At 32.9% G+C, this 25,007-nt stretch overlaps 2 protein-coding genes across 2 annotated transcripts; one reads left to right on the top strand and one right to left on the bottom strand.

Moving 5' to 3' along the window:
* Window positions 1-7,137: 7,137 nt before the first annotated feature.
* On the top strand, window positions 7,138-12,742 carry LOC125835193 (protein MALE DISCOVERER 2-like). The gene is made up of 14 exons (XM_049514320.1): window positions 7,138-7,565; window positions 7,802-8,263; window positions 8,376-8,508; window positions 8,701-8,772; window positions 9,284-9,427; window positions 9,537-9,680; window positions 10,482-10,577; window positions 10,662-10,714; window positions 10,809-11,282; window positions 11,434-11,624; window positions 11,762-11,894; window positions 11,974-12,128; window positions 12,211-12,396; window positions 12,478-12,742. Exons 2-14 carry the CDS (start codon window positions 8,149-8,151, stop codon window positions 12,724-12,726), a joined length of 2,145 nt encoding a protein of 714 aa, XP_049370277.1. The 5' UTR covers window positions 7,138-7,565; window positions 7,802-8,148; the 3' UTR covers window positions 12,727-12,742.
* A 5,978-nt stretch (window positions 12,743-18,720) lies between these two features.
* Window positions 18,721-19,389, bottom strand: LOC125835277 (protein DOG1-like 4). Its single transcript, XM_049514408.1, has one exon. It carries the CDS (start codon window positions 19,387-19,389, stop codon window positions 18,721-18,723), a length of 669 nt encoding a protein of 222 aa, XP_049370365.1.
* Between the last annotated feature and the right edge of the window lie 5,618 nt (window positions 19,390-25,007).

Raw genomic sequence — 25,007 nt, 5'->3', positions numbered from 1 at the left:
GCAATTTCGTGTTTGGATAAAAGTGTTTAAAGTGTTACTCCATCCATTTCAAATTAATTGAATTGTTGAGACATTTTTCATTTTTCAAATTAACTTAATTGTTCAATCTTCAAGACTACTTTTAGAATATTCTTCCAATTTTACCCTTCATTAGTTAGTAGTGAAATTATTTATTATAATTAATATTTAGTTATTTTAATCATAAACTTGACAATAATTAATAAGGGTAAAATTGGAAATTATGCTTAATTTATGTCTTAATCTTCTTTTCTTAAAGGATGTGAAACACCTCAACAATTCAATTAATTTGAAATGGAGAGAGTAATAAATAATAGTTGACGTATTTTATAAAAAAAAATATTGATAAGTTATTCTTTTGTTTAAATGATTAAAATATCTTTAATATTTTATTTTTTTTACAAAAACTATAAATTTTACAAAAAAAATTGCAAAGAAAAAGAAGAACAATGGATGTACAAAGTGAAGAGAAAAGTTAGGAGTTCTATGTGTGAAAGGTATTTGAAAATTAAAACAAAAATATTGAGGATAAAAATTGAAATAGTGCCAAAAAATTGATTAACCCATAAAGTTTAAAAGCCAAGAAGTTATAAATAGAATTACCAACTTATGATTTTTGACTAATAATAATTTAAAAATCGTGCTTATAATGACTTCAACGTTTACGAAACACGTTTCGCAAAGAAACTAAAAGATATTTCTAAATTTAACCACACTTAATATTAGTCTAGTTTAATTGGACCCTCTAAATCGATATGCAATGAGAAATCACGATAGCCTGACAGTGCATGCAGCAGACAAATTTTGATGCAAACTATATTGTATTTAAAAATTTACTAACTTTTTTCTGTTTCATTTCTATTCTTTATTCTTTCATATTTAATGGATTAGACTTGCAAACAGTAGAGGAGAATATGGTGCCATCACTTATTTAATTACCAGCCTCCAATTTTTAAATATTATGTACTTTGACAAGACTTGCAATATTTTTTAGAGAATAAAAGTTGTAATAAAGATCTTGGTGAAAGCCAGTTGTCAGCTTCTACTTAATAAATCTTCAAAACCAAACACATAATATTGATTTAATACTAGTACCATAGACAAAAAAACCTCAGTCCGTAGAAAAGAGAATAAGCCCAACGTGTTACATAAGAGAAATATTATTGTATAATTATTTGATTTTCCTTTTTACTACCAAAATATATAGTTTATGCAGCGTTTGCTTCATGAAAATATCTTTAATAGCTTGAATTTTTTATCCCCAAATAAATGACAATAAAGAGAACAACTTGAATTTGTGATAGTTAAGTGGCTTAATACGATATTAATATAATGTGGTTGTATTTTCACTTTCTTATAGTTTTAATGTATGAAATATGAATAATAATAAAAGTTAAGGGTTCAAAAATATACCATACAATATCTTTGGTTTTTCTTTTTCTATTTAAACTATCATGTGTAAGTTTTTTTATTTGAACATTTATCAAATGTTTATCAAACACACCTCAATTTTTAGTTGTTCACTATTCCTACGTAAACGACGGTGATATTTCAGGTAGGAAAAGTGAAATAGATAGTTAAGGCGTATTTCGATAAATATTTGATAATAATTCAAATAGAAAACTCACGCACCTAATTATTTAAATATTCGTAACTCAAAATCAGGTTATATACTTTAACCGTGTTTTTAACCCTTTATAAGCTCTAATAGGAATAATGTCTATAGATGTATGATATATATCTTCTGTGGAAAAAGGCTGGAGTTGATATTGATCATAGAACTAGTCAATTATCTCAGGGGGATTTTTTTTTAAAAAAAATTAGCGAATTGGAAACCCTACCCAAATTTAACAGTTTAAACTATTCTTGATATTTCGTCTTATGCATGGGAGTTAGGTAGTTTCCCATTGATTATCTATATAAGGTAACTTATAATTTGTAGGTTAGGTAACTAAAATGTTTTCAGATTAATAATTCATATATAGTACTTGATATCATAAGTTACAAGTAATTGAATTTAACTTGATTTTTACTAATTATTATGTGAAAATTATTTATATACTGTTCATTAATGTGTGCTTAATTTGGAAGTCATTGGTGTGAGAAGGACCACAAGGGGGGTGGAATTTTGAATAAATCATGAATTCATCTAATATTGAGGCCAATCATGTACTCAAGGTGTTGCATAGTAGTAATTATTAGTGCAGTGTGTTTAGAATTATGAGGCTTCAGCCTTTAATTTCAAAACTTTAAATCTTAACGGTGGTAAAAATGTTACTTTCTCCATTTATTTTTTCTTATTATATTTGGACTTGTCATATCTATTAAAAGAAAAATATTTAATATTATTATTTTATTTTTTTATCCTTATTAATTTACATTTAGTATTAAGTATTGAAAAATAATTTGATAAATACGTAATTAATATTAGGGTAAAACATGAAAAAATATTAAAAGAAAAAAATTGATATGTTAAATTGTTATTTTTTTATTTTTATTTTTTACCCTCCCTAGAAGCTCCTACCCTTTTGCTCTTTTGGTGACTCGAACTCGCAATCTTTGGGTTAGAAATGAGGGGTGCTTATCATCTAAGCAACTCCCTCTCGTCAATATGTTAAATTAAAAGTGACAAGTAAAGAAAAAAAAAAAAGAGAATTAGTGAATGATATTGGTCAATATCTGAATAGTGATGAAAGATAACAAAAACTTCATTTTATTAATTGTGAGGGACGTATAAACTTGTGATCCACATCACGATTATAAAAGAAGAGATTTAAAGTGAGAACAACTAGGAAATACACATAAGGGTGGCCCTCCCCATCTCAAAAAAATGTTTGACACTTGACAGTACTGCTTTAGTCAATACATATATAGCGACCTAACTATTACTAGCAAGTACTAAGTAGTAGGTAATACCTAAAGTTAGCAGCTAGTTGGAAGGAAGAAATTAAAAAGAATTAATGATTACAACTATGTTAATATTGCTACTATCATTTATACTATATAATTTAAGATGCCATTATATTCGCATGTGTTTGGTAAACTCAACTAATTACTTATATATAATAGTATTACATTGAACTACAACGTAAAATATTTTTTCATTTACTCTTCTCCCTCCTACCCCCCCCCCCCTCCCCCCACCCCGGAAATTGATGAGCTTTTTTTTTTTTTTTTTACAGAATTAGGCTAAGAAAAATAGTGAAGAAATATTATATTTGGAAAAATAATAATGAGGAATATGATTTTTTTTTATTTTCCCATTTCTTCTAATGGGAGTGAAAAAAAATAATTTTAGATTAATTTTTATTTTATTTAAAAAAAAAACAAATAGGGGCACGTTTGTTTTTCTTTTGACTAATTTGAATTTATTATTTGGATGATCAAATTTGTTTTTTTCACTTATTTTCTTGTAAAATTTATTATAGATGGCCCAAATTTTATTTTATTTTGCAAATATAAAAACTAAACTACAATATAGCCGCAACTATTTTTTAAAGTCTTTTTTATATTTTTTCATTCACACTTCTTTCTTTTTATTTCTCTTATTTTTACACTAAAGAATGAAAGAAAAAATAAAATAAGAATAAAAAATCTAAATAACAATAACCAAAGAGGTCAAAAAATAATTTGTGTGAAAAAGATCATATACATGATTTCTTTTAAATTAAATTAAAAATTAACTTTTTCAGATGGTAACGGTAGGGACTAGGGGTATATATAAGCCACTTTTGTAACGGTAAAGGTATATGTGAATCGTTCTTATAAGTTATAACGGTAAAAATATATGTGAGCCACTTTTATAACTAGTATATAAACTCTATATAATAAAGTTAAGAGGTATATCAGACCTTTTTTTTTATAATCAATTAAAAGTCACAATAATGAAGTTATCGAAAGAACTGATTGAAGATTATTATTATTATTATTATTATATCCCTAGAATCTTTGAACACCAACAACCAATTCAGAGATTTGAGTTCTCTAAACATGAAAAGATGTGTTCGGTACAGAGAATTTTTTTTTTTTTAGAAAATAGGTAAGTTTTTTACTATCATTTTTTTTAATTTGCGTTCATATGTAGGTAAAAAGAATATATTATTTCAAAGATATTTATATATAATCTAGACAAATATTATGAAAGGTTGAATAAAATAGGGATATAGGTGGTCGGGATGGGATGAGTTGGAGGGTGGTCAGAGGAGACTATTAATATGATAGAATGTCACTTTTGGAGTTTATTGTACCTTTTTTTTTTTTTTTTGGAGTTTATTGTACCTACTTTCATTAAGAAAGTCATTTTCTTTATTTTTAAGGAACGTATTTTCTCTAGAAAAAATATTTTTCAAAAAAATTGACCGACTAAAAATAAGAAAATTGAACCAAACACGTCCTTTTATGACTTATTTTCTAATTGTGCACCAAAATAGATAATTAACAAATAACAAGCTCTCACTTTCTATCGGTTCCTACAATTTTAGAGAATCTTGATGACAAAAATGAGTAGTAGTAGTTGACAATCCAACGAACAATGAAACTTATAAATAAATGAATGAAAATGTGTTTTCTTATAGAGCAGTAGTTGTTGGAGATCAAGCCCAATCATATTCAACCAAATAATTTGGGCCTAACTACATTTCATGATGGATGGCCTGAAATTGGTATTTGAGCATTTTTCATAAATAACACTATTTATATCCCTAATAACAAATCGTGGTGACATTATTGAGTTATCCAAAACGTAGCAATTAATTTTGGGACAAAAACATTTACACTAGCAGGCATATAGGCATGTGATACGTACATATATACACTCATTCATACATACACATAATATTTAACTGAGATAATTCCAAAAATTATACATCCCGAATTATATTATTCATATGTCACGTATCAAACTATTTAATGTATTTGAAGGAGTAATACTTTTATATTTTATGGAGTACTAGATCAAGATGATTCATTTCGTGGAGATTATTTCACATGACTCGCAGTCGATCATTCTTGTTAATTATAATGAGGACAATATTATATTAGACCACTTTGATTTTTGACTAGAAAATGTCTCAAATAAATGAATAATCCAAACGTAGGAGAAACTCAAGAAGAATTTTGTTTCCTCCATTTTATTTTCTCCACATAGACCTTGATGACTGACTCAATCTTTTAAAAGTTTTTCCAATTAGATAGGGACTAGGGAGAGGAAGAAAGATCGAATGTGGATATCGAAACTTTATTGAATTTAAATTATATATAAAAGTTGGATTATTTAAATTCAAGGTCTATTAGTCTAATTAAATATTATTGGATAATATAATTAGATTAATTATTTAAGTTTAATAAATGCGAATATAATTGAAGTTCAATTTTATTAGGCTAATCCATTGACTTGGGCTTCTAATGATGAGCCCAATTTGTTAAGCTCGAGATGCCATCTTATTTTAGAGGTCCATGTTACATGTCAAATAACATGACATGATAATCATATAAAAGAATCAATAGGATCATGTCATATGTCAAAATGACATAACATGCGTAGTCAGATTAAAGGCCAACCAAAATATGTCACGCCTCTGACCAATCAAATATTGCCATGTCAACTTCAATCTTATTGGTCGAAAAGAGTTTGTCCTCATCACAACTCTTTCATTCTACAATTATAATTTAGAAAAAAGGGATCAAAATTCTAACAAGAATACAAAGAGAGCTCGTTGATCAAACTTCGTAGATTTCTCTAAAAATTACAAATATTCAAGCACTCAAATATTTCTCTACAAGTTTCAGAGTTCAAGACCACTGAATTTAAGATCAAACTTCATACCATTAAATTCAAGTAACAAGTCAAGATCAAACCCATTAAATTTAAGATCAAGTTTCAAGCCCTTAAATTTAAGTAAAGTTAAATTCAAGCTCAAAAGTCTTGAGTATATAAAAATAGGAAGAAAGAGGATTAATAAAGATTGTAACACTTATCTTATTTGAAATCAATTACTATGAATATTGTTGTGAATATTAAATTTTAATTATTATTTTCTTAAAGGAAATTTATTGTCCGCATGGAAAAGAAGGAAATATGAATCTGAGTCCTTACCTTTTAAAAGTTGACATATTAGAGTAACCTATATTATTTAAAATGATATAAAAAATATTATAAATTATAATAATTAATTATTTAAAAATAATATAAATTTTGAATAATTCTCTAATTTTCACCGTATCACATAAATTGAATCTAAAAAAACGACAATATCCATGCTAACACGGATTTCCATGTCTAGTAATATGACTACCTTTGATAATATAGGTTTCCATATAATATATGTATATAATATCATTGACATTAAGATGTAAACTGATAATATAAATTATATTTCATTTTACACCGTCAAATAAATACCCGCATGAGTTATGACTTAGGAGGGATTACTTATTTCTAATATAATATATCCTTAGTCAAATTTAATATTTTATCAGTTTATACAATTAAGAGTCGTTTGGTACATGAACGAAACGTATAATTTTATCTTAAAGATAAATTTATAGTATAGACTACATCTCAAAATTTAATCTTGAGATATTTCATCTTATCCCACATATTAAATATTAAATTTATATCTTCAATCAAATAAAGTATATTTTAATTCAAAATTAATTTTGGGATAACCATCAAACGACTCTCGCGTACCAAATACTTCGTTTGGTATGTGAAATATAGCTTCAACCAAATAACGCATAAATTTAATTTCAACCTTAATCCTAAATATTCTACCTTATCCTCCATTCAGGTAGATATTATTTTGTCTTACCTTCGAATAAGATAATTCCAGAATTTAGGAAGCTGAGGATAACAGGATGGCACGTATTATTTGTGGGACCCAGTCAACGGCCGTAAGTCTTGGTATGTAGGGGCCCACCCCGCCGGCAGTTTACGGTTAATCCACCTGGATACTGGGCCCGTCTTTATCATAGTTTTACAAAAAACATATTTTAATATATTTAAAAAAAAATGAAAATGACGGAAAATAAAATTTTAAAAAATAATTAAAAAAATGGAAGAGAAGAACAGGAGACTTTGCTTGCCGGGATGGTAGCTTTGTGTCAGAGGAGACAAAACCAAAAAAAAAAAAAAGAGAAAAAATCTTGTAGAGAGAGAAACAAGAGAGAGGAAAAAACTTTTTTTTTCCCACCATTTCCCCATATTTACCCTCTTGTTCCTCCTCAACCATTTTTCTGAGAAAAAAAAGTAGTTGAAAAGAAGCCCCTGTTTTGAAATCACCCTGCAAACTGCAGTCAAGAAAAAAAAGAAAAGATATTACACTATTTTTTACAAAAAAAAAGATTGATTTTTTCTTGTGTGATTTCAATTTTCTTCTTCAATCTCTGTTATTTCTTTAATTTTTTTCAAAAAAGAAAAAAAAATTTGTCCCACCACCTGCATTTTCCTATTGCAGTTATTTAATTTTTGGCTTTTTTTTCAAGAAATGTGACGAATTGGCATTTCCAGTTCTGCAATAAAAAGCAGAGAAAGATTTCATTCTTGTCTGGTAAGTTTTACTCTTTACATTTTACCATCTTTTGGGTTTTTGGATTTTTATTTTTCTTTTGATTGCTTGCAAATTCAGTTATTCCCTCATCATCATCTTTTTCTTTTTCTTTTTCTCTCTCTCTTTTTTTTTTTTTCATGGTTTGGCTTGTGAAGTGTTCTTAGGTTTTTCACCAACCCCTTTTCAAGAAACATATTATTACTAATTTTTTTCTTTTGTGTTTATTCATTTTCCAGATAAAAATTGAATCTTGGAGATTAATCAATCGAGTTTGTGGAAGTGTTTGGTGAGGGAGATGTTGTTATAGTCTAAATTTTAGAAACTGTGAAAAATGAGAGACCCCAATTTTGTCCATTGTGTCAATAGGGTTAATAGTTTTTCTTTTAACTTGTAATATAGTTTTACATTGTAAAAGTTGAATGATACGTAAACAGTGGTGTATTTGCTCTCCTTTTTTTCAACTTGTTTATATTTACGAGTGAATTCAATTGTTTGGAGAGTAATTTTGTACAAGAAAGCTGGCGATTTTGTATAGAGTCCTGGCTGTTGACAGATATTGTTACTGCCTCAACAACTGATTCATATGGTTGTGCAAGCTATGGGTGGTAGATGGAACACTTATGGAATCAAATTGTCGTATCTCGCTCTTTTGATTATCATTTTGGATATTCGCGGTTGTTGTTCTCTTAATTCGGAAGGTAATTCTTATACTTGAGTACAGTTCTATTGGTTTTGTAGTTCCGTCTTAGGCTAGTTTTAAGTGTTTGGTATGTTTTCTTGTTTGCTAATTATTGTTGGTGTGTGAAACAGGATTGGCACTATTGAGATTCCGCGTGAAAGTGGATTCTGATCCGTATGGCATTCTTGAAAACTGGAATTCAGATCATTGTGACCCGTGCTTGTGGTCTGGTGTCCAGTGTATGGACGGGAGAGTGCAAATGTTGTAAGTCTCTTGTTAAATATACCCAAAAATTTCCTAGTGTGAATCCTTTTCTTATAAATTTATATGTGTTGCTTTGCTATCGACAAGCCTGTTGAAATGATAATGACAGACAAAGTGCAAACACTGAGTTGTGAGTTTTTCTGTTTGTGGTTCTTCGGATATTGTTAAATCATTTGTCTGTTCTCTATTTAGGGACCTTCATGGATATTCGTTGAAAGGAAAACTCGCAGCAGAACTTGGAAATCTTACTCACTTAAAATCACTGTAAGCTTCAGCTATACTTTTATGCTTCTCATTTGTTTCTTTAGCTCATATTCCTGTCCTCACCATCTGAAAAGAGATTGTTCCAATCATTGGTGTTTTTTTCTACTTACGAAATGCTTTCATGATTCTGGTCTTAGTCTAGAAACAATATTTAGTGTGCTATGCCATGGAACTAATACTTCCTTATCGTGGTAGACACTATCTTATCACTATACAATTTGAAATTGCACTATACTTACATGTCTGGTCAGTACAGGTTTCCATTTTTCGTTCCCATTTGTTACTTAGGAGATGTCTCAAAATATAAAGAGCGTCATATACATTGGGATATTTAGCATATTTGGTCATGCAAATTGCACCAAAGAAAAACTTTACCTTTTTTTTTTTCCCAAAGAAAAATGTATAAAGTGAATTGGGTAGATTTCTGGTAATCAATGTTTCACCTCTGTTCTGCATCTATGTACTATGTAGTAATAAATTTTCTTCCTCTTTGAATGCTTTTCTTCCACAGTGTGCTTTCTGAAAACCGTCTTTTTGGTGCTATTCCTAAAGAATTTGGACGACTCAGAATGCTGGAAGTGCTTGACATTAAGAACAACAATTTGAGTGGAAGAATTCCAGCAGTAATAGGAGATTTGCAATCACTTAGAAGCTTGTAAGTTGATAATTTGTTGTGTTTCTGTCTTATAATATATTTGTATGTATTTATGCTACAACATTGCTAACAAAATGTTCTTGAATTGTGCTTGATACTTCTTTTCCAGGTTGATTAGGGACAATAACTTCGAAGGGAAGATCCCTTTGGAGATCAGAAAGCTTCATCTGCTCTCGGAATTGCAATTTGATGATTACCTCACCTCTGGTGTTGCTGCCGGAACTGGTTGCATAAATAGAAAATTTGGGCGTTGGTAAGACTTCCGTAGTTGTTTGGTCCTTTTATCTTCATGTTTCAGCTGTGCTGCATTTAAAGTCGCAGACTTGTTTCTATGTTCAATTATATTGAAAATGCATAAAATCCATCATTTGAGGAACATATACCAATATACTACTTTCATACTAACTACCTCCTGCTATAAGTTTGGTATTAACATTAAATTATGTGCAAGCAATTATCCCATGGAGTTGCACTGAAGATCTTTGAGACATTTTCTATGCATAGTGTGTCCCCACTAATCTCTCATACTTCCCTTACAATAGTGAAGCAACTATGATGGTGATTGTCGAAAGCATTGCCATGGGGAACTTGATACTTTCCTGTCTCCAACCCTAATATTCAGAGGGGATTAGACTTTAGTGTTTCTAAAGTTGTGATTCATCTTCTTATATCAAGACCTGTTTATGTGGAAATTTGACTGATCTATTGCATAATATTTGTTTATTTTGTCGACTTTTCTGTACATTAACCACTAAAATTGATGGAAATGTGGTTACTCTTTCCCATGAGTAGAAGAACACTTGGATATTATCGTATTCCTGTTTTGTAGCATGAAACTTCAGCCAGCTATATGAATAAATTTATTCTATTCATCCCGTTGACTCTGTTTGAATTCTGGATCGAGATACTCATCTTGGACAAGTACCTTCAGCTTTATCCTTATAACTGATGCCAGATTACTGACTACCTCTTAATATGCTAATGTTTTATTTCTCAATCACGCACTTTTAAGTTTCATACTCCACTCTGAAAATTTGGTGCCTTTTTCTTGCAGCATCTGGCATGGCAGTTTGAGGCCATATAAGACTATAGGCTCCTTTCTCAGACCAATTAAAGGGATGCTAGCATGGTATTTTAGTTTTTTCACACTGTAAGTAACTAAATAGGTTTTTTTCACCTTATGCTTTCTAAATAAGTTTAATGGTTCAGAAGCAACTTTTTTGTTTCCTAAAAGGTTCCCGCGTTTTTTGGATGCTCAGGCAGACTTCTGCTCTGACAACCTACCAAGTGAGTGAAAATATTTTGTGACATATCTTTTATTGGATTTCAAAGAATTGTACACAAAAAAAAGAAAGTATTTTATTCTCTTTTGTTTTTGCAGGTTCAACTAGGCCTCACAATATCCACGCTGTAGAGAATCAAGCAAACATTGAACGCCGTAAGTTAGCTGAACAATCCAGTAACTTTGCTGCTGCTCCTGCTAACGGAGGGAAACCATTGGGACCTGTTGATCCTGTTCCAAGCAGCAGAAGTAGTGGTTCATTTCGTGCTGTGCCAAGTACTGAAGGAGCTCCTCCTCCTCCTCTGACTACACCATCACGGACCACACATGATCATCATCTGCCTCCAAATCCTGGGGGACACTCTAATGGTGCTGTTAAACAGCCAATTGCTAGTCAAGCTCCACCTGGTGGAAAGTCTGGAAGTACATGGAAGTATATAGGAATTGGCATTGGGGCTTTTCTGGTTGCTGTTTTTGTGTGCCTGATAATCATCTGCAAGAGCAAAGCTGCGCAAACAATAGGCCCTTGGAAGACTGGATTGAGTGGACAGCTGCAGAAAGCATTTATTACAGGTACTTTTGATTTAATATTGTGTCAAAGCTGATGAATTCATATGTTCTAGTTAAACTGTTGGATTCATTTTTCTCTGGTGGATATAATCCAAATCTTCAACGCCTACAATAGTTTTTGTTTCATGTCTAATGTGTGAAATCAATTTTGCAGGGGTCCCAAAACTAAACAGGCCGGAGCTTGAAAATGCATGCGAGGATTTTAGCAACATAGTTTGCCATCAAGATACATTTACAGTCTACAAGGGAACTCTATCCAGTGGAGTAGAGATTGCTGTTGTGTCAACTGCTATAAATTCTTTGAAAGATTGGTCCAAGCGTTCTGAATTGGCCTTCAGGAAGAAGGTTAGTAGTTGTCATCTCCTTCACAAATACAAAAAACTGCTTCATAACTTATTACCATCTCACTCTTTCTGTTGAGATATCCTAGTTGTCTCGGTTTTTTTACTTATAAGATTTCTACTTATTGTGCTTTTGGGTAGATCGATTCACTCTCAAGGATCAATCACAAGAATTTTGTTAATCTAATTGGATATTGCGAGGAAGATGAACCTTTCACTAGGATGATGGTCTTTGAGTATGCAACAAATGGAACACTTTTCGAGCATCTGCATGGTAAACTGATTAATTGTTCAAGTTTCAGCGTAATCATTTTTGTGATTTCGTTTTGATTAATGCAGTCTACATGTTTCAGATGAAGAACTTGAACCTCTTGACTGGCCTGCAAGGGTACGAGCTATAATGGGAACAGCATATTGTCTCGAGTACATGCACAATTTGAATCCTCCTCTGTCGCATTCTGATGTGAATTCACACTCCATATTTTTTACGGACGATTATGCTGCTAAGGTATGCTTCATTTCATAAACCACATTGAATTTACAAACGTTTTACTTTGTGTAATGTCATGAATCGTTTTTTATTTACACAGATTACAGAGCTTGCTTTCTGGTCAGAGATAATGGTGAAGTCAAAGTCCTCTAGTGGTGATCTAGAGAACTCTGAGCTGCCACCACTTTCTGATCCCGAAACAAACGTCTACAATTTTGGGATTTTGTTGCTGGAAGTAATTTCTGGAAAATCACCTTACTCGGAACGAGATTCTCTTCTGAGCTGGGTAAAGTCTCAATCTATCTAACTCTATTTTCTTCGGTGTTTAATATAGACTAGTGAAACGTTGTTCTGTGCTTTTGTTTAGGCGGAGCAATGCCTTAACGATAGACAGTTGGTTGATCCAAAATTGAAGTCGTTCAAGAATAATGAGCTAATGGTTATGTGTGAGGTAATGAGAGAATGTGTTGGAGAAGATTCAAGGAAGAGACCAACAATAAAAGAAGTGATTAAAAAGCTAAGGGAAGCGATTGATATCTCCCCTGATGCTGCAGTTCCAAGGCTATCTCCCCTGTGGTGGGCTGAACTTGAGATCCTATCCTCTGAGGCAGCCTAATATACTGACTAGTGTGTCTTCTACTTTTGTAAGTAGAGAGTTGCTTTGCTATGCATAAATGTTCTGAAATATACTTCACTTAATGTCAACTGTGTACCACATTTTTCTGTTCTAAATATATGTAAACTTATGGAGTAATCACCATCTAGAAGATGCAAAAGGATCAGGAAGAAGAAGATACAGAGAGAATTATAGAAGAAAGAGAACTCATTCTTATTAAGCTGAAAGCATCTTGAAAATATCTTTACAATGCTATGTCTATATAAAGGAAAGTTACTGTGCTAACTAACTCTAACAACTTTCTAACCTTCTAACTGATTCTAGAATAATTATCTTGTGAACTGCTCTAATCCTAGCTGTCATAAATCTAACCAACACCCCTCCTCAAGCTGATGGTTGAAACAGGTTCTTCAATCCCAGCTTGGAAACTAAGTATTCATGTGGCAGTCTTCCCAAGCCCTTAGTGAGCAGATCAGCTAGTTGTTCTTTTGTCGATACATGCAGTGTTTGAACCAGCCCTTGAACAATTTTTTCTCTTACAAAATGACAATCAATATCAATGTGTTTGGTTCTTTCATGAAATATTGGATTAGCACCAATTTGGATTGCAGCTTTGCTATCACAAAACAAATGTACAGGCTGCTTAATGTTAACTCCTAGCTCTTTGTATAACCCTTCCAGCCAGGTTATTTCAGCAACTGTAGATGCCATGGCTCTGAACTCAGCCTCTGCAGAGCTCCTTGCTACTGTCTCCTGTTTCTTGGACTTCCAGGATACTAAGGCATCACCAAACTTCACAGTGTACCCTGTAACTGATCTCCTGGACTCAAGACATCCACCCCAGTCAGAGTCACAATAGGCTACTAGTTTTCTTGAGCTTTCTGAAGGCATTAACAGTCCAAGACCTGGTTCAGCTTTGATATATCTGACCACCCTTAAAGCTGCCTCCATATGAGATTGCTTAGGCTTGTGCATAAACTGACTCAACACCTGCACAACATAGGATATGTCCACTTTAGTCATTGTTAGATACAAGAGTCTTCCAATTAGTCTCTGATATGGACCAGCATCATCTAATAACTGATCACTAGATTCCATTGTTTTCTCCTTTACATGACTGTCATACTCAAACGAGGTCAGCTTGACATTGGCTTCTAGAGGTGTGCTAGCAGGTTTAGCACCTCCAAGCCCCATTTCTGATATCAACTCTAGTGCATACTTCCTTTGGCTTATATGGATCCCCTCTTGTGATCTAGCAAACTCCAAGCCCAAAAAGAATTTCAACTGGCCCAAGTCTTTCATTTTAAACTTCAACTTGAGATCATTCCTTGTCTGTAGAATCAATTCAGGACAGCTACCAGTTACCAAGAGATCATCTACATACACTAAGACCACAACTAGATGAATTTCAGTCTTTTTGGTAAATAAGGAATAGTCAAAATGACTTTGTTTAAAACCAAGTTGTAGTAAAGCCTCAGTAAGTTTCTTGTTCCACTGCCTAGGTGCTTGTTTCAGGCCATAAAGGGATTTGTGCAGTCTACACACTTTATCATTCCCCCTATGGCTGCCAAACCCTTGAGGAATCTGCATGTATACTTCTTCAAAGAGATCACCTTGGAGGAATGCATTATGCACATCCATTTGATAGATAAACCACCTCTTAGCTGCAGCAATGGCCACAACAGACCTGACAGTCACCATCTTAGCAACATGAGAGAAAGTCTCTGTGTAGTCTAGCCCTTCTTTCTGACTAAAACCTTTAGCTACCAGCCTTGCCTTATACCTTTCAACCTCCCCATTAGCTTTGTGCTTGATCTTGTACACCCACTTACACCCGATTGGAGACTTGCCTGACGGAAGATCAACTATACTCCATGTGTGATTATCCAGCAGAGCATCAATCTCAGACTGCATGGCAGCAATCCATTTAGGATCTGTAGCAGCTTCAGAGTAGAAAGTGGGCTCCAAAACAGCTGAGAAAGCTGCTAATGCTGAGCTGTAAGAAGGAGAGATATGAGCATAGGACACATAATTGGATATAGGAAAAACACAGGAGGCCTTTGTTCTTGTGGGAGCAATATAGTCTTTCATCCAGATGAGAGGTTTGGGAGTCCTACAGGACTTTCTAACTGGTTCAATAGATGGAGACACAAGCATAGGAGCAACTTCAGATGATGAGGTGAACTCAGATACATCAGGTAGGGAAGAGTCAACTATATCAGCCCTTAGAGAGGAATCATGATCAGGAGAAACATAGATAGGATCAGCTGGACAGTACTGAGGAGAATATAAAGGGGCAGAAAATAGAGGAGAAAATGAATTGGACAAGTGTTTGAAAGGAAATATGTCTTCCTTAAACACCACATCTCGACTAGTAGTAAATGTTTTTTCCTGAAGGAGATACATCTTGTAGCCTTTTTGAGTTAAGGAGTAACCAAGGAAAACAGCTGGAACAGCCCTAGGTGCAAATTTATCAGACTTCTTCAAGGAAGTAACATAACCGAGACAACCAAAGACCTTCAAGTGAGATGAATCTGGTGAGTTCTTAGAGAGAACCTCAACTGGTACTTTACCATGAAGAGTATGAGAAGGCAACCTGTTGATCAAGTACACTGCAGTCGCCACACAATCTCCCCAAAACCTGAGAGGAACACTGGCTTGAAATCTGATGGCTCGAGCAGTGTCTAAAATATACCTATGTCTTCTCTCAACAACTCCATTCTGTTGAGGAGTATAGACACAAGAACTTTGATGCAATATCCCTAAGGATCGAAGCAAGCTGGAAACTTGAGAGTTAAAAAACTCACAACCATTGTCAGTGCGCAAAATCTTAATGACCGCAGAGTGGACATTTTTTATCATTAGCAAGAAATCAGTCAAGGCAACTATAACTTCTGACTTGGAATTTAACAGAAATATCCAGGTATACCTAGAATAATCATCCACCAAGGTGAAAAAATACTTCTTCCCATCATAAGTAGGTACCCTATAGGGACCCCATACATCACCATGAATAATATGAAAGCAAGCATCAGACTGTGAAGTACTCAGAGGAAAAGGAATTCTTGTTTGCTTAGCCAAAGGGCACACAATACAATGTTTGTGATCAAAATTTACATTGTCAACATAGCAATTCAAATTTTTCAACTTCTTCAAAGTATTTAAGGGAGCATGGCCCAATCTTCTGTGCCATAGATCAATGCCTGTTTTCTTCTTAGACTTCTCTACTAAGACAGAGTGACACCTAGTCTTGATGTACTCAGGTTTGTCATGTCCTGCATTCAGGCAAGGAGAATCCACCACATACAGACCTTGAACATGTTTACCAGTCCCCTTCACCTTTCCACTGAAGAGATCCTGAAAAGTACAGAAATCAGGATAGAAATGAACTGAACAGTTCAATTCCTTGGTAAGTTTTGACACAGAAAGCAAGTTATGTTGAAACTCAGGTATATACATCACATTATGTATGTCGTGTCTTCCCAAAACTGTAGAGGAACCTAAGTGACTCACTTTAGCTGTGTTTCCAGTAGGTAGCATAACATTGCCTTTGCTTGTATGAAGAAGAGATCTAGTATTGGATAGTAGACTAGGATCACTAACCATATGATTGGTTGCTCCTGTGTCTACTATCCATTGGTTAGAGGGATTAACCATACCTGCAGATAGAGCAGTACCACTAGTCTCACTGTTTTGTCCAATCATCTGCAGAATTTGATGGTATTGCTCAGGAGTAAAGTGTGGAGCACTAGGATGAGAGATCTGAGAAGATCTAGACTGCTGTACATAAGCAAATGTAGGATTGGAGGAAGTTGCACCCAAAGCATTACTAGAGCTACCTGAATAACCATCCATATCTGATGAAGTATCATGTTCACTAGCAAAGTTGACAGCGTTTCCATGTCCTGATGATGCAGCTGAGTGTGAGTTAAACTTCTTCTTTGAGTTTAGTCTAAAATCTGGAGGATATCCATGCAGCTGGTAGCATCGATCGCTAGTATGACCAGTGTAGTGACAGTAATCACACTGTAGATGACTATTTTTTCTGTTTTTAGAGCCAGAGCTTGAGGCATTGCCTGAGTTGCCTGATCCAGAGTTAGAGCTTGAACCTGTATAGTAACCAGACCTAGTGTTCCCAGTATGACCTTGACTAGAAGTTGGCCTAAATTGGACTCCTCCTCCTCCTCCGGGATTAGGCTTAAAATTTCCTTTGCTCGTATAGAAAGCAGCTCCTTCATTAATATCAAGGTTTTGGACTGATTTTCCAAGAGACCTTTGGCTCTCCTCTGAGATCACCATAGAATAAGCTTGATTGATAGAGGGAGTAGGAGTCATCATAAGAATTTGACTCCTACTGGGGGCATATGACTCATTTAGACCAGTGAGAAACTGAAGTAAACGTTGATAATCAAAATGTTGCATGTAATTCCTAGATTCAGGGCAGTTACAGCCTGGGCAGGGCATTATGGCATCGAATTCATCCCAGTATTCGCGCAATCTAGAGAAGTAATTGGAAACAGTGAGTGTACCTTGTGACATAGAGTGAATCTCCTTGTGCAGAAAATGAATTCGAGATCCATCAACCTTATCGAACCTTTCCTTTAGGTCACTCCAAACTTTTGATGCATTTGATGCATAAATCACACTGCTCAAGAGCTCTTTCCTGATTGAATTGATGATCCATGAGAGAACAATGGCATTACACTTTTCCCATAGATCATGAAGAGAAGAAGGAAATGTGTCTCTGGTATGCTTCCCATCAACAAAACCAAGCTTACTTTTTCCCAGTAAAGCAAGGCGCATAGATCTACTCCAGATGGCATAGTTTTCAGGACCAGTGAGCTGAATTGAAACCAAAGAGCTTCCTGAGGTATCTGATGGATGCAGATACAGGGGATGATAATGATCAATCTCAATTGAATGAGGTGGGACAACTGCTGCATCATTGGACTCATCAATCGCCATGGATTATAGATCGAAGCTCTAAAAAGAACCGTAATAATCGAATCAACAAAAAATCACTACAAAGATGAACAACTACACGTTGAAAAAACCACAAATTGATGATGAACTCCTGCTCGAACACTCAGGCTCTGATACCATGTAAACTTATGGAGTAATCACCATCTAGAAGATGCAAAAGGATCAGGAAGAAGAAGATACAGAGAGAATTATAGAAGAAAGAGAACTCATTCTTATTAAGCTGAAAGCATCTTGAAAATATCTTTACAATGCTATGTCTATATAAAGGAAAGTTACTGTGCTAACTAACTCTAACAACTTTCTAACCTTCTAACTGATTCTAGAATAATTATCTTGTGAACTGCTCTAATCCTAGCTGTCATAAATCTAACCAACAATATATTTGTTCATTCTTTTAATACTTCTCTCTGCCTTCTTCGCCATAGTTGCCTTAATGGTGCATGCCCTTTTGTGATCAAATTTTGTATAAGAGGATTTGAACAGGGGTGTTCACTGTTCTCTCTCAGCATAGATTCTTGGAAGTTGTGGCAAGAGAAAATCAATCATGATCCAAATAGCACAAGAGATCTCTACACATGCATGTGGTTGTGTGGGTGGGTCATTTTCTTTCTCCTACATATAGATAGATGGTGAGATCATTGCCTCCTGATGAAAAAAGAGAAAGGTGCGGTTGTATTATTTGAACATTTTATATTTTTTTAATTTTTTAGTGTATGAGAAAATGAGATGATGGGTGAAATGGTCAAATTGGAAGCGTTGAATGGTCAAGTTGATTATGAAAGTCCTTAATTTCTTAGTGAAAATCAAAGATGAGAAAAAAGAGTAATTTAACTTCAACTCAATATTGGAACATAAAGAGTACAAATTAAGACTACTGAAAACTTAAAAAGATTATATGTAGCACACTATCGAGACAAAAGCTAATTCAAAAGCCGTTCCAATAAAAGGAAATCGATACTCTACTCTCAAACTAGCCAAATTTTCTTAATACAAAACCTGGATCGGAGATCACTAATTAAATTTGGCAACTTTCATTCTTTTTCTTCCCCTTTTCCTCATCTGAATTTGAATGGTAGAAATAGCAGCCAAGAAATCAATACTCTGTATAGGACTCAATATCTCCAACAAACCTTTCAACGTTTTAAGCCTAACACAATCTGCCATTTTCATAACCCTCTCTAAACTCATCCTTAACCCTTTCAACGCTAACTCTACCAACTCATCATTATTATCACTATTTTTAATCCTTGCTAATTCCACCATTTTTCTATCCCCAATTGCCACTTGTTGCCTCTCCATTTCCCTCTCCACTTTCTCTTCTTCTCCCCTAATTTTCACCCTCAAACCATCAATATTCTTCAATTGCTCATCCGAAAACGCTCCTCCACCGACTAATCGAAACGCCATCGAAGGCTTCCACCCTGTGATCCATGAGTAGACAATTTCTAAAGGGCTAAGCCACATTGGTGTGAAAAATGATAAGATGTCTTCATGGGCTGCCGCCCATTTGGCTGTGTAGTAGTCTTTGTGATGTGTGGTCATTTTGCTCACCAATGACTCATGATCATTGACGTATGAGGTTTCCCTAGGTACAATAACAAGTTGTTTGAGTAACTCTTCAAGTTGAATCATCCAATTTTCGAAGTATTTTGTGAAGTTTTCCCCTGCTTGGCATGTCATTTTTGTTGATAGTAGTAGTTGTAAATGAGAAAAGTGATGCATTAATTAATTGAGCTAATGAGTTCAACAAGAAAAAAGAGATTCAAATATATAGAGCGAGAAAATAAGTGGCAATGCTACAAAAGTAAAGGAGTTGCGTGGCTGCTACACCTCTGCATGCCTTACGCGCAGCTATTTAATCACACTCTATAATTAATGATAAGAGTAAATTAAGAAGTAAATATTAAATTATTCATTGACTTTATAAAATGAACACGTATTGTTGGACATTCCAAAATAGTATAGTGAACAATTATTATTAAACGAAGAGAGTATCTACTAACGATGCAATAAATATTTGTATATTAATCAAATTATTTACTTTTTAAATTTGGTTTTTATATCAGTGATAAAGATAAATAAATGTAAAGAATTTTTTATGTAAATATTAGGTTTACTATGTAAAGTAGTACTTCCACTATTCCATATTAACCAAGAGCCCGTTAAATGAAATGTATTTTTAAAATTATAGATCAGTGGTAAAAGTTAAGGTTGGTGTTGTTTGATGGGATTGAAGAGGCAATTTTGGGAATGAGAAAGAATGCATGTAGAGTAAGTGTAGGCAAAGGCCATGAAACGTGTCATGAAGAGAGGTTACACGTTGCAGCCACTTTCACATATTGATGTTGCTAATAATCTGGGAGATCATCGACCATGACTGGGCAGAGGCGGAGCCAGGTGGGGTTTATGAATTTGAATGAACTCATTAACTTTTTCGTAGATCATGTATTTGTATTAGAAAATTAAATAAATATATATGTATATTAATTTGTGAACCTCTAATCGAATTAATTAACAATTGTCTTAAAATTTTGGGCCCCAAACTCTTAATTCTAGCTTCGCCTCTGTGACTAGGTGCACAAACACTATGAAGTATATATTAGTCGGATCTAGTCATACAGACTACAGAGTGACAAGTCATGGAAATTGGAACATATCTTGATGTGGTATCATCACTCACTGACTTATTTAATTTGCGCCATGAACCTGACCCTCTTTCACACGTTGTTTTATCTCATGCATGTATGTTGTCACTAAATATTTTCACTTAATTTGTCTCTTAATTACTTTGTTAACTTCTACTTTGATATATGGAATGAGAAGGATATATTACTTTATATAGTTTTGGATAATCTTCGTCACATGAATTGTGGTAAACTATTTTTGGGCCGGTCTAAATTATTATTAAGTATTTAAAAGTATGAAAAAGTAAAAACACAAAAAAGATTTAAAATCTACTATTCATAAGACAAATGCATATAATTAAAGAAAATGATATATTTTATATAGTTAATTTAATTATTTAATAGACAAATATGAACATACATCAAAATAATTTAAAGCTTGAATCAAAAGTGTCTAATTGAAACACTTTATTAAAGGTTAATTTGAAACAAAACTTAGTTCGAGTGTTGTAAATAAGAATGACAAGTTTAAAGGCCCGACTATGTATTAAGCATTTAAGCCAAACAAAACTATTCCTATGTTTTAAAATCTTACTAATATCATTATTTATTTGTTATTAGAGGCATAAATATTGCTATTTAAGAAAAGTTCTCTCTTCTTTTTAAGATATCAGTAAAGAAACCCAATCGAAATATTTGCAGCTCTGTGGAAAACATGATCAAGATTTCAATATTTTAAAGCCCATGATTACATCCAACAAGAATACTGATGGGCTTCGTATTGAAACAACAATGGACTTCTTTTTAAAACAAAAGTAAATTTTAGCCAAATCCTTTCCCGATACCTCCCAAGGAAAATCTCTAATTTGGATCCCAAATTGATGGGTTAGAGTGAGCTTATCCATGCGGTTATGCACTCTTTGAATAGGAATCCGTTTTCTGAAAGATCCTGCTTTCGTACTTTGGTGGGTCTCCGAGATCCTTTCGATGACCTATGTTGAAGGGATATCTATCAAATCCGATCGATTGCATAAAGCCCACGGTAGCAACGAAACCGGGGAAAGTATACAGACAGTTCCTTTCTATTATATTAGTATTTTTTGTTATATTATATATATTAGACTATTATATTAGATTAGTATTAGTTAGTGATCCCGACTTAGTTAGTCCTTTCTTCCGTGATGAACTGTTGGCACCAGTCCTACATTTTGTCTCTATGGACCGAGGAGAGAAGGGGCTCGGCGGGAAGAGGAGTGTACCATGTTTAGCAAACATAAAAAAAAACAAACTTTATGTTTGCTACAGGGGCGGCTGGTTAGGCTTAAGGAAAAGTCCTTGGCCTTAGGCCCCCAATTTTAGGGGGCCCCATTTTTTAGTTAATTAGGTAGATTAAATTAAAAATAAAATTAGAATGAAGACAATAATAAATGCAAACGGCTGGAAAAAAAATGCAAACGGTTGGGAAAAAAATGCAAACGGCTTGGAAAAAAATGCAAATGGCTGAAGTGATATATATGAGTTATGACTCTGACTTTTTAACTTTACAAGTTATTTTTTTTTTCTAATTTTATTTTTATATATTCTATCCTCCTCCCTTCCTCTCTTCTATTTATTCTCACTTCTCTTCTCTAAATTCTAATCTTACATCTCTCTTATTCAAAGCTTAAGAATTTACTTGTTCTATTGATAATTTATATTTTAAATTTGGAGAAAAATATATTGCAGCAGCCCAAATCATTTAGAGTTGATTACTTCTTATACATAGTAGACCAAGCCATCTTTTCACTTCAAAATAGATTTGAACAATTTGAAGTATATGAAAATATTTTTGGTTTTCTATTTAGTGGGAAGAAATTGAGATCATTTGATGATGAGAATTTTAAAAAAATATTGTCTTAATCTTGAATGTTCCTTAAAACATAATACTCACTCCGATATTGACGGTTTAGACTTATTTTCTGAATTAAAAGTGTTAAGGGAAATCATAAAAGTAGAAGACAATACTCTAATTGAGATACTCAATCAAATAAAAAGACTTGATTCTTTTCCAATTGCTTACATTGCTTATCGAATAATGTTAACAATTCCCGTAATAGTCGCCTCAACTGAAAGAAGTTTTTAAAAATTAAAAATAAAAAAATCTTATTTAAGATCGACAATGTCTCAAGAAAGATTAAGTGGTTTGGCTATATTATCGATTGAAAAAGAATTATTAGAAAAGATTGACTACACAAAAATTATTAACAACTTTGCATCTAAAAAAAATAGAAAAATAGATTTAAAATAAAAATATTTATAATTTTTTTAAGGCCTCTAGTTTGAGTTTGTCCTAAGGCCACCATCGGGTTTGAGCCGCCCCTGGTTTGCTATGGCTATTAATATGTATGTTTCAATATACATATACAAAATAATCAATTGTATAATCTGTTTCGGTATACATATACAAAAGAATCAATTGTATAATCTGTGTCTGTATAAAACGAGAAAGAGAGAAAGACAAAAGGAAAATGGGCAGGAGAAATCTGTATTTGTATAATTATAAGTGTATAGGACGGAAATATATGTATTTGTATTTGTATATACAATTTTCTCTCGCTTTATACAAACACAAACGCAAATTATACATTTGTGTTTGTATAAAGTGAGAGAGGTGAGTGAGAGCGGCGAGCGAGATTCTCTGGGGAGAGAGGCGAACGAAAAAATATGTAGATATACAGTTTTCTCTCACTTTATACAAACACAAACGCATTTTATACATTTGTGTTTGTATTGAGAGACGCGAGGGAGAGACTGCCAACGAGAAAACGAGAGTGGTGACTGAGAAATTCAAGGAGAGAGGCGAATGGAAACAGTTTACTACGAGTTACAATTAAATCAAACTGTAGTTATAGCATTTAAGTTGAATTAATAATTTGTTATTTTATACAATTTTCCCATAAAACAAATGGATGTGGAGTTAAGATCTGATATGGGCTCACATTGATGCTCCAAACTCGGCCCAAAAGTCATGGTTAAAGAATGAGAAAATTAATACATCTTTTTTCTTCTTCTTTTTAGGGTTCTAGTGATATTTTGTGAGTGAATCTCTTTTGAAGTGGGTATAAGTGGTGACTCGAGGTGGTTTTTAATTTTGCCCTATAAATTGGTGGTCTCTCTGCTGCTTATTTAATAAAAAAATTTGTAATTTAAAGTTTCCTTAATTATGACCTAATTTCGTAAGTTGTGTAGTATTTAGTTCACATGACTTGTAGTTAGAAAACATTTGCCTTGTCCAGCATAAATTTAGAGAACTTAAGGCATAATTTTGTGAGTTCTGAAACTGAACTAATTAATTATGTCTCTATTGACATGAGTTCTATAGGAACTAATTTATGTGTTGTAAGACATAATTTATGGGTAATGAACTTCTTAAGCTATAATTTTCTGATGTTGAACTTATGTCTCAATAACATAAGTTTTGTAGGAATTAAGTTATTGCCTTGAAAGACATAACTTGTGGGAATAAACTATGTCATTCGTTCTGCAGGAATTAAGCAATATAATTTTGTTTTCCTCGTAAGACATAATTTGTGTTATATTATGATATGAAAATGACCCATTTTTATTTAGTGTATAAAATTTGTATATTGACTATTATATCATATACAAAAGTTGTATATACACCATTATTCAATGTAGCAAAATTGCATATACCATGTATGAGTTAATATCTCAAAAGGTCACTCAACTTTGAGAATTTATTTAGCAAAATCATTAAACTTTGTTTTGTATCAATAAAATCACTCAACTTAGACATTTATATCAATAAAATCACTCAATTGCTTTGAAGCATAAGAAAATAGTTTTCTTTTGAAAGGATTTTTTTGAACTTTGACCAAACATAACTGTTGCCATATTAACATCGGCAAAGAAAAACTTTTTTAAAAAATAATTGATCAAATATCATCCAATATTATTATTTTTTAAAAAGAAATTTCTAAAATAAGTAGATAAATTGAATTCCATCATCAAATTAACATTAATTAATTGAGCATTAGTTGCCGTGAACAGAGCTGGCAGCCTGGCATAGTTTCAGTTTGAGCAAAATCGAGAATTTTTAAATTATGAATTTGATTTTATTTATCTGTGGAGTCTATATTTATATGGTAAATATTCTAATATGTTAATATTTTAAAGAAAATAAATTTTATTTAGTGATCTTTTTGATATAAAAGTTTAAGTTGAGTGATTTTTTTGATATAAAAGTCTAAGTTGAGTGATTTTTGTGATACAAAATAAAGTCTAATGACTTTATTGGATAAATTCTCAAAGTTGAGTGACTTTTTAAGATATTAACTCTATATCCTGCGTTTGTTGGTGTATATATCCCTAATGTATTTTTGTGTATTCGGAGTGAATACAATGTTTTACCTTGCATAAAAAAATGCATGCATTTTTTTAATACACAAGGTTAATGCATGCATTATTTTTGTAACTTTTAGGGGTTGTTTGGTAGAGTATATTAAAATAATGCTAAATAGAGTGTATTAGTAACGTTTGGATTAATAATGCATTAGTAATATTTGCATTAATTATAGATTAGATTATTTTTATGCATTGGTTGTTTTGGTACATTAAAAATAGCATGCATTGCATAAAAATGTTTATTTACAAAGATGTCATTCAAAATTATGG

The sequence above is a fragment of the Solanum verrucosum genome, unplaced genomic scaffold, assembly GCF_900185275.1.
Source record: "Solanum verrucosum unplaced genomic scaffold, falcon-dt-bn FXZP01001278.1, whole genome shotgun sequence".
NCBI classification, from domain to species: Eukaryota; Viridiplantae; Streptophyta; class Magnoliopsida; order Solanales; family Solanaceae; genus Solanum; species Solanum verrucosum.
Note: the sequence above shows the minus strand (reverse complement) of the source record. Positions and strands in the feature narration are given on the sequence as shown.

Coding starts and splice junctions, on each gene's coding strand:
- LOC125835277 (XM_049514408.1), bottom strand. CDS start 19,389: ATGACATGCCAAGCAGGGGAAAACTTCACAAAATACTTCGAAAATTGG.
- LOC125835193 (XM_049514320.1), top strand. CDS start 8,149: ATGGTTGTGCAAGCTATGGGTGGTAGATGGAACACTTATGGAATCAAA. Junction 8,509..8,700: donor GACGGGAGAGTGCAAATGTT/GTAAGTCTCTTG, acceptor TTCTCTATTTAG/GGACCTTCATGGATATTCGT. Junction 11,283..11,433: donor GCAGAAAGCATTTATTACAG/GTACTTTTGATT, acceptor TCAATTTTGCAG/GGGTCCCAAAACTAAACAGG.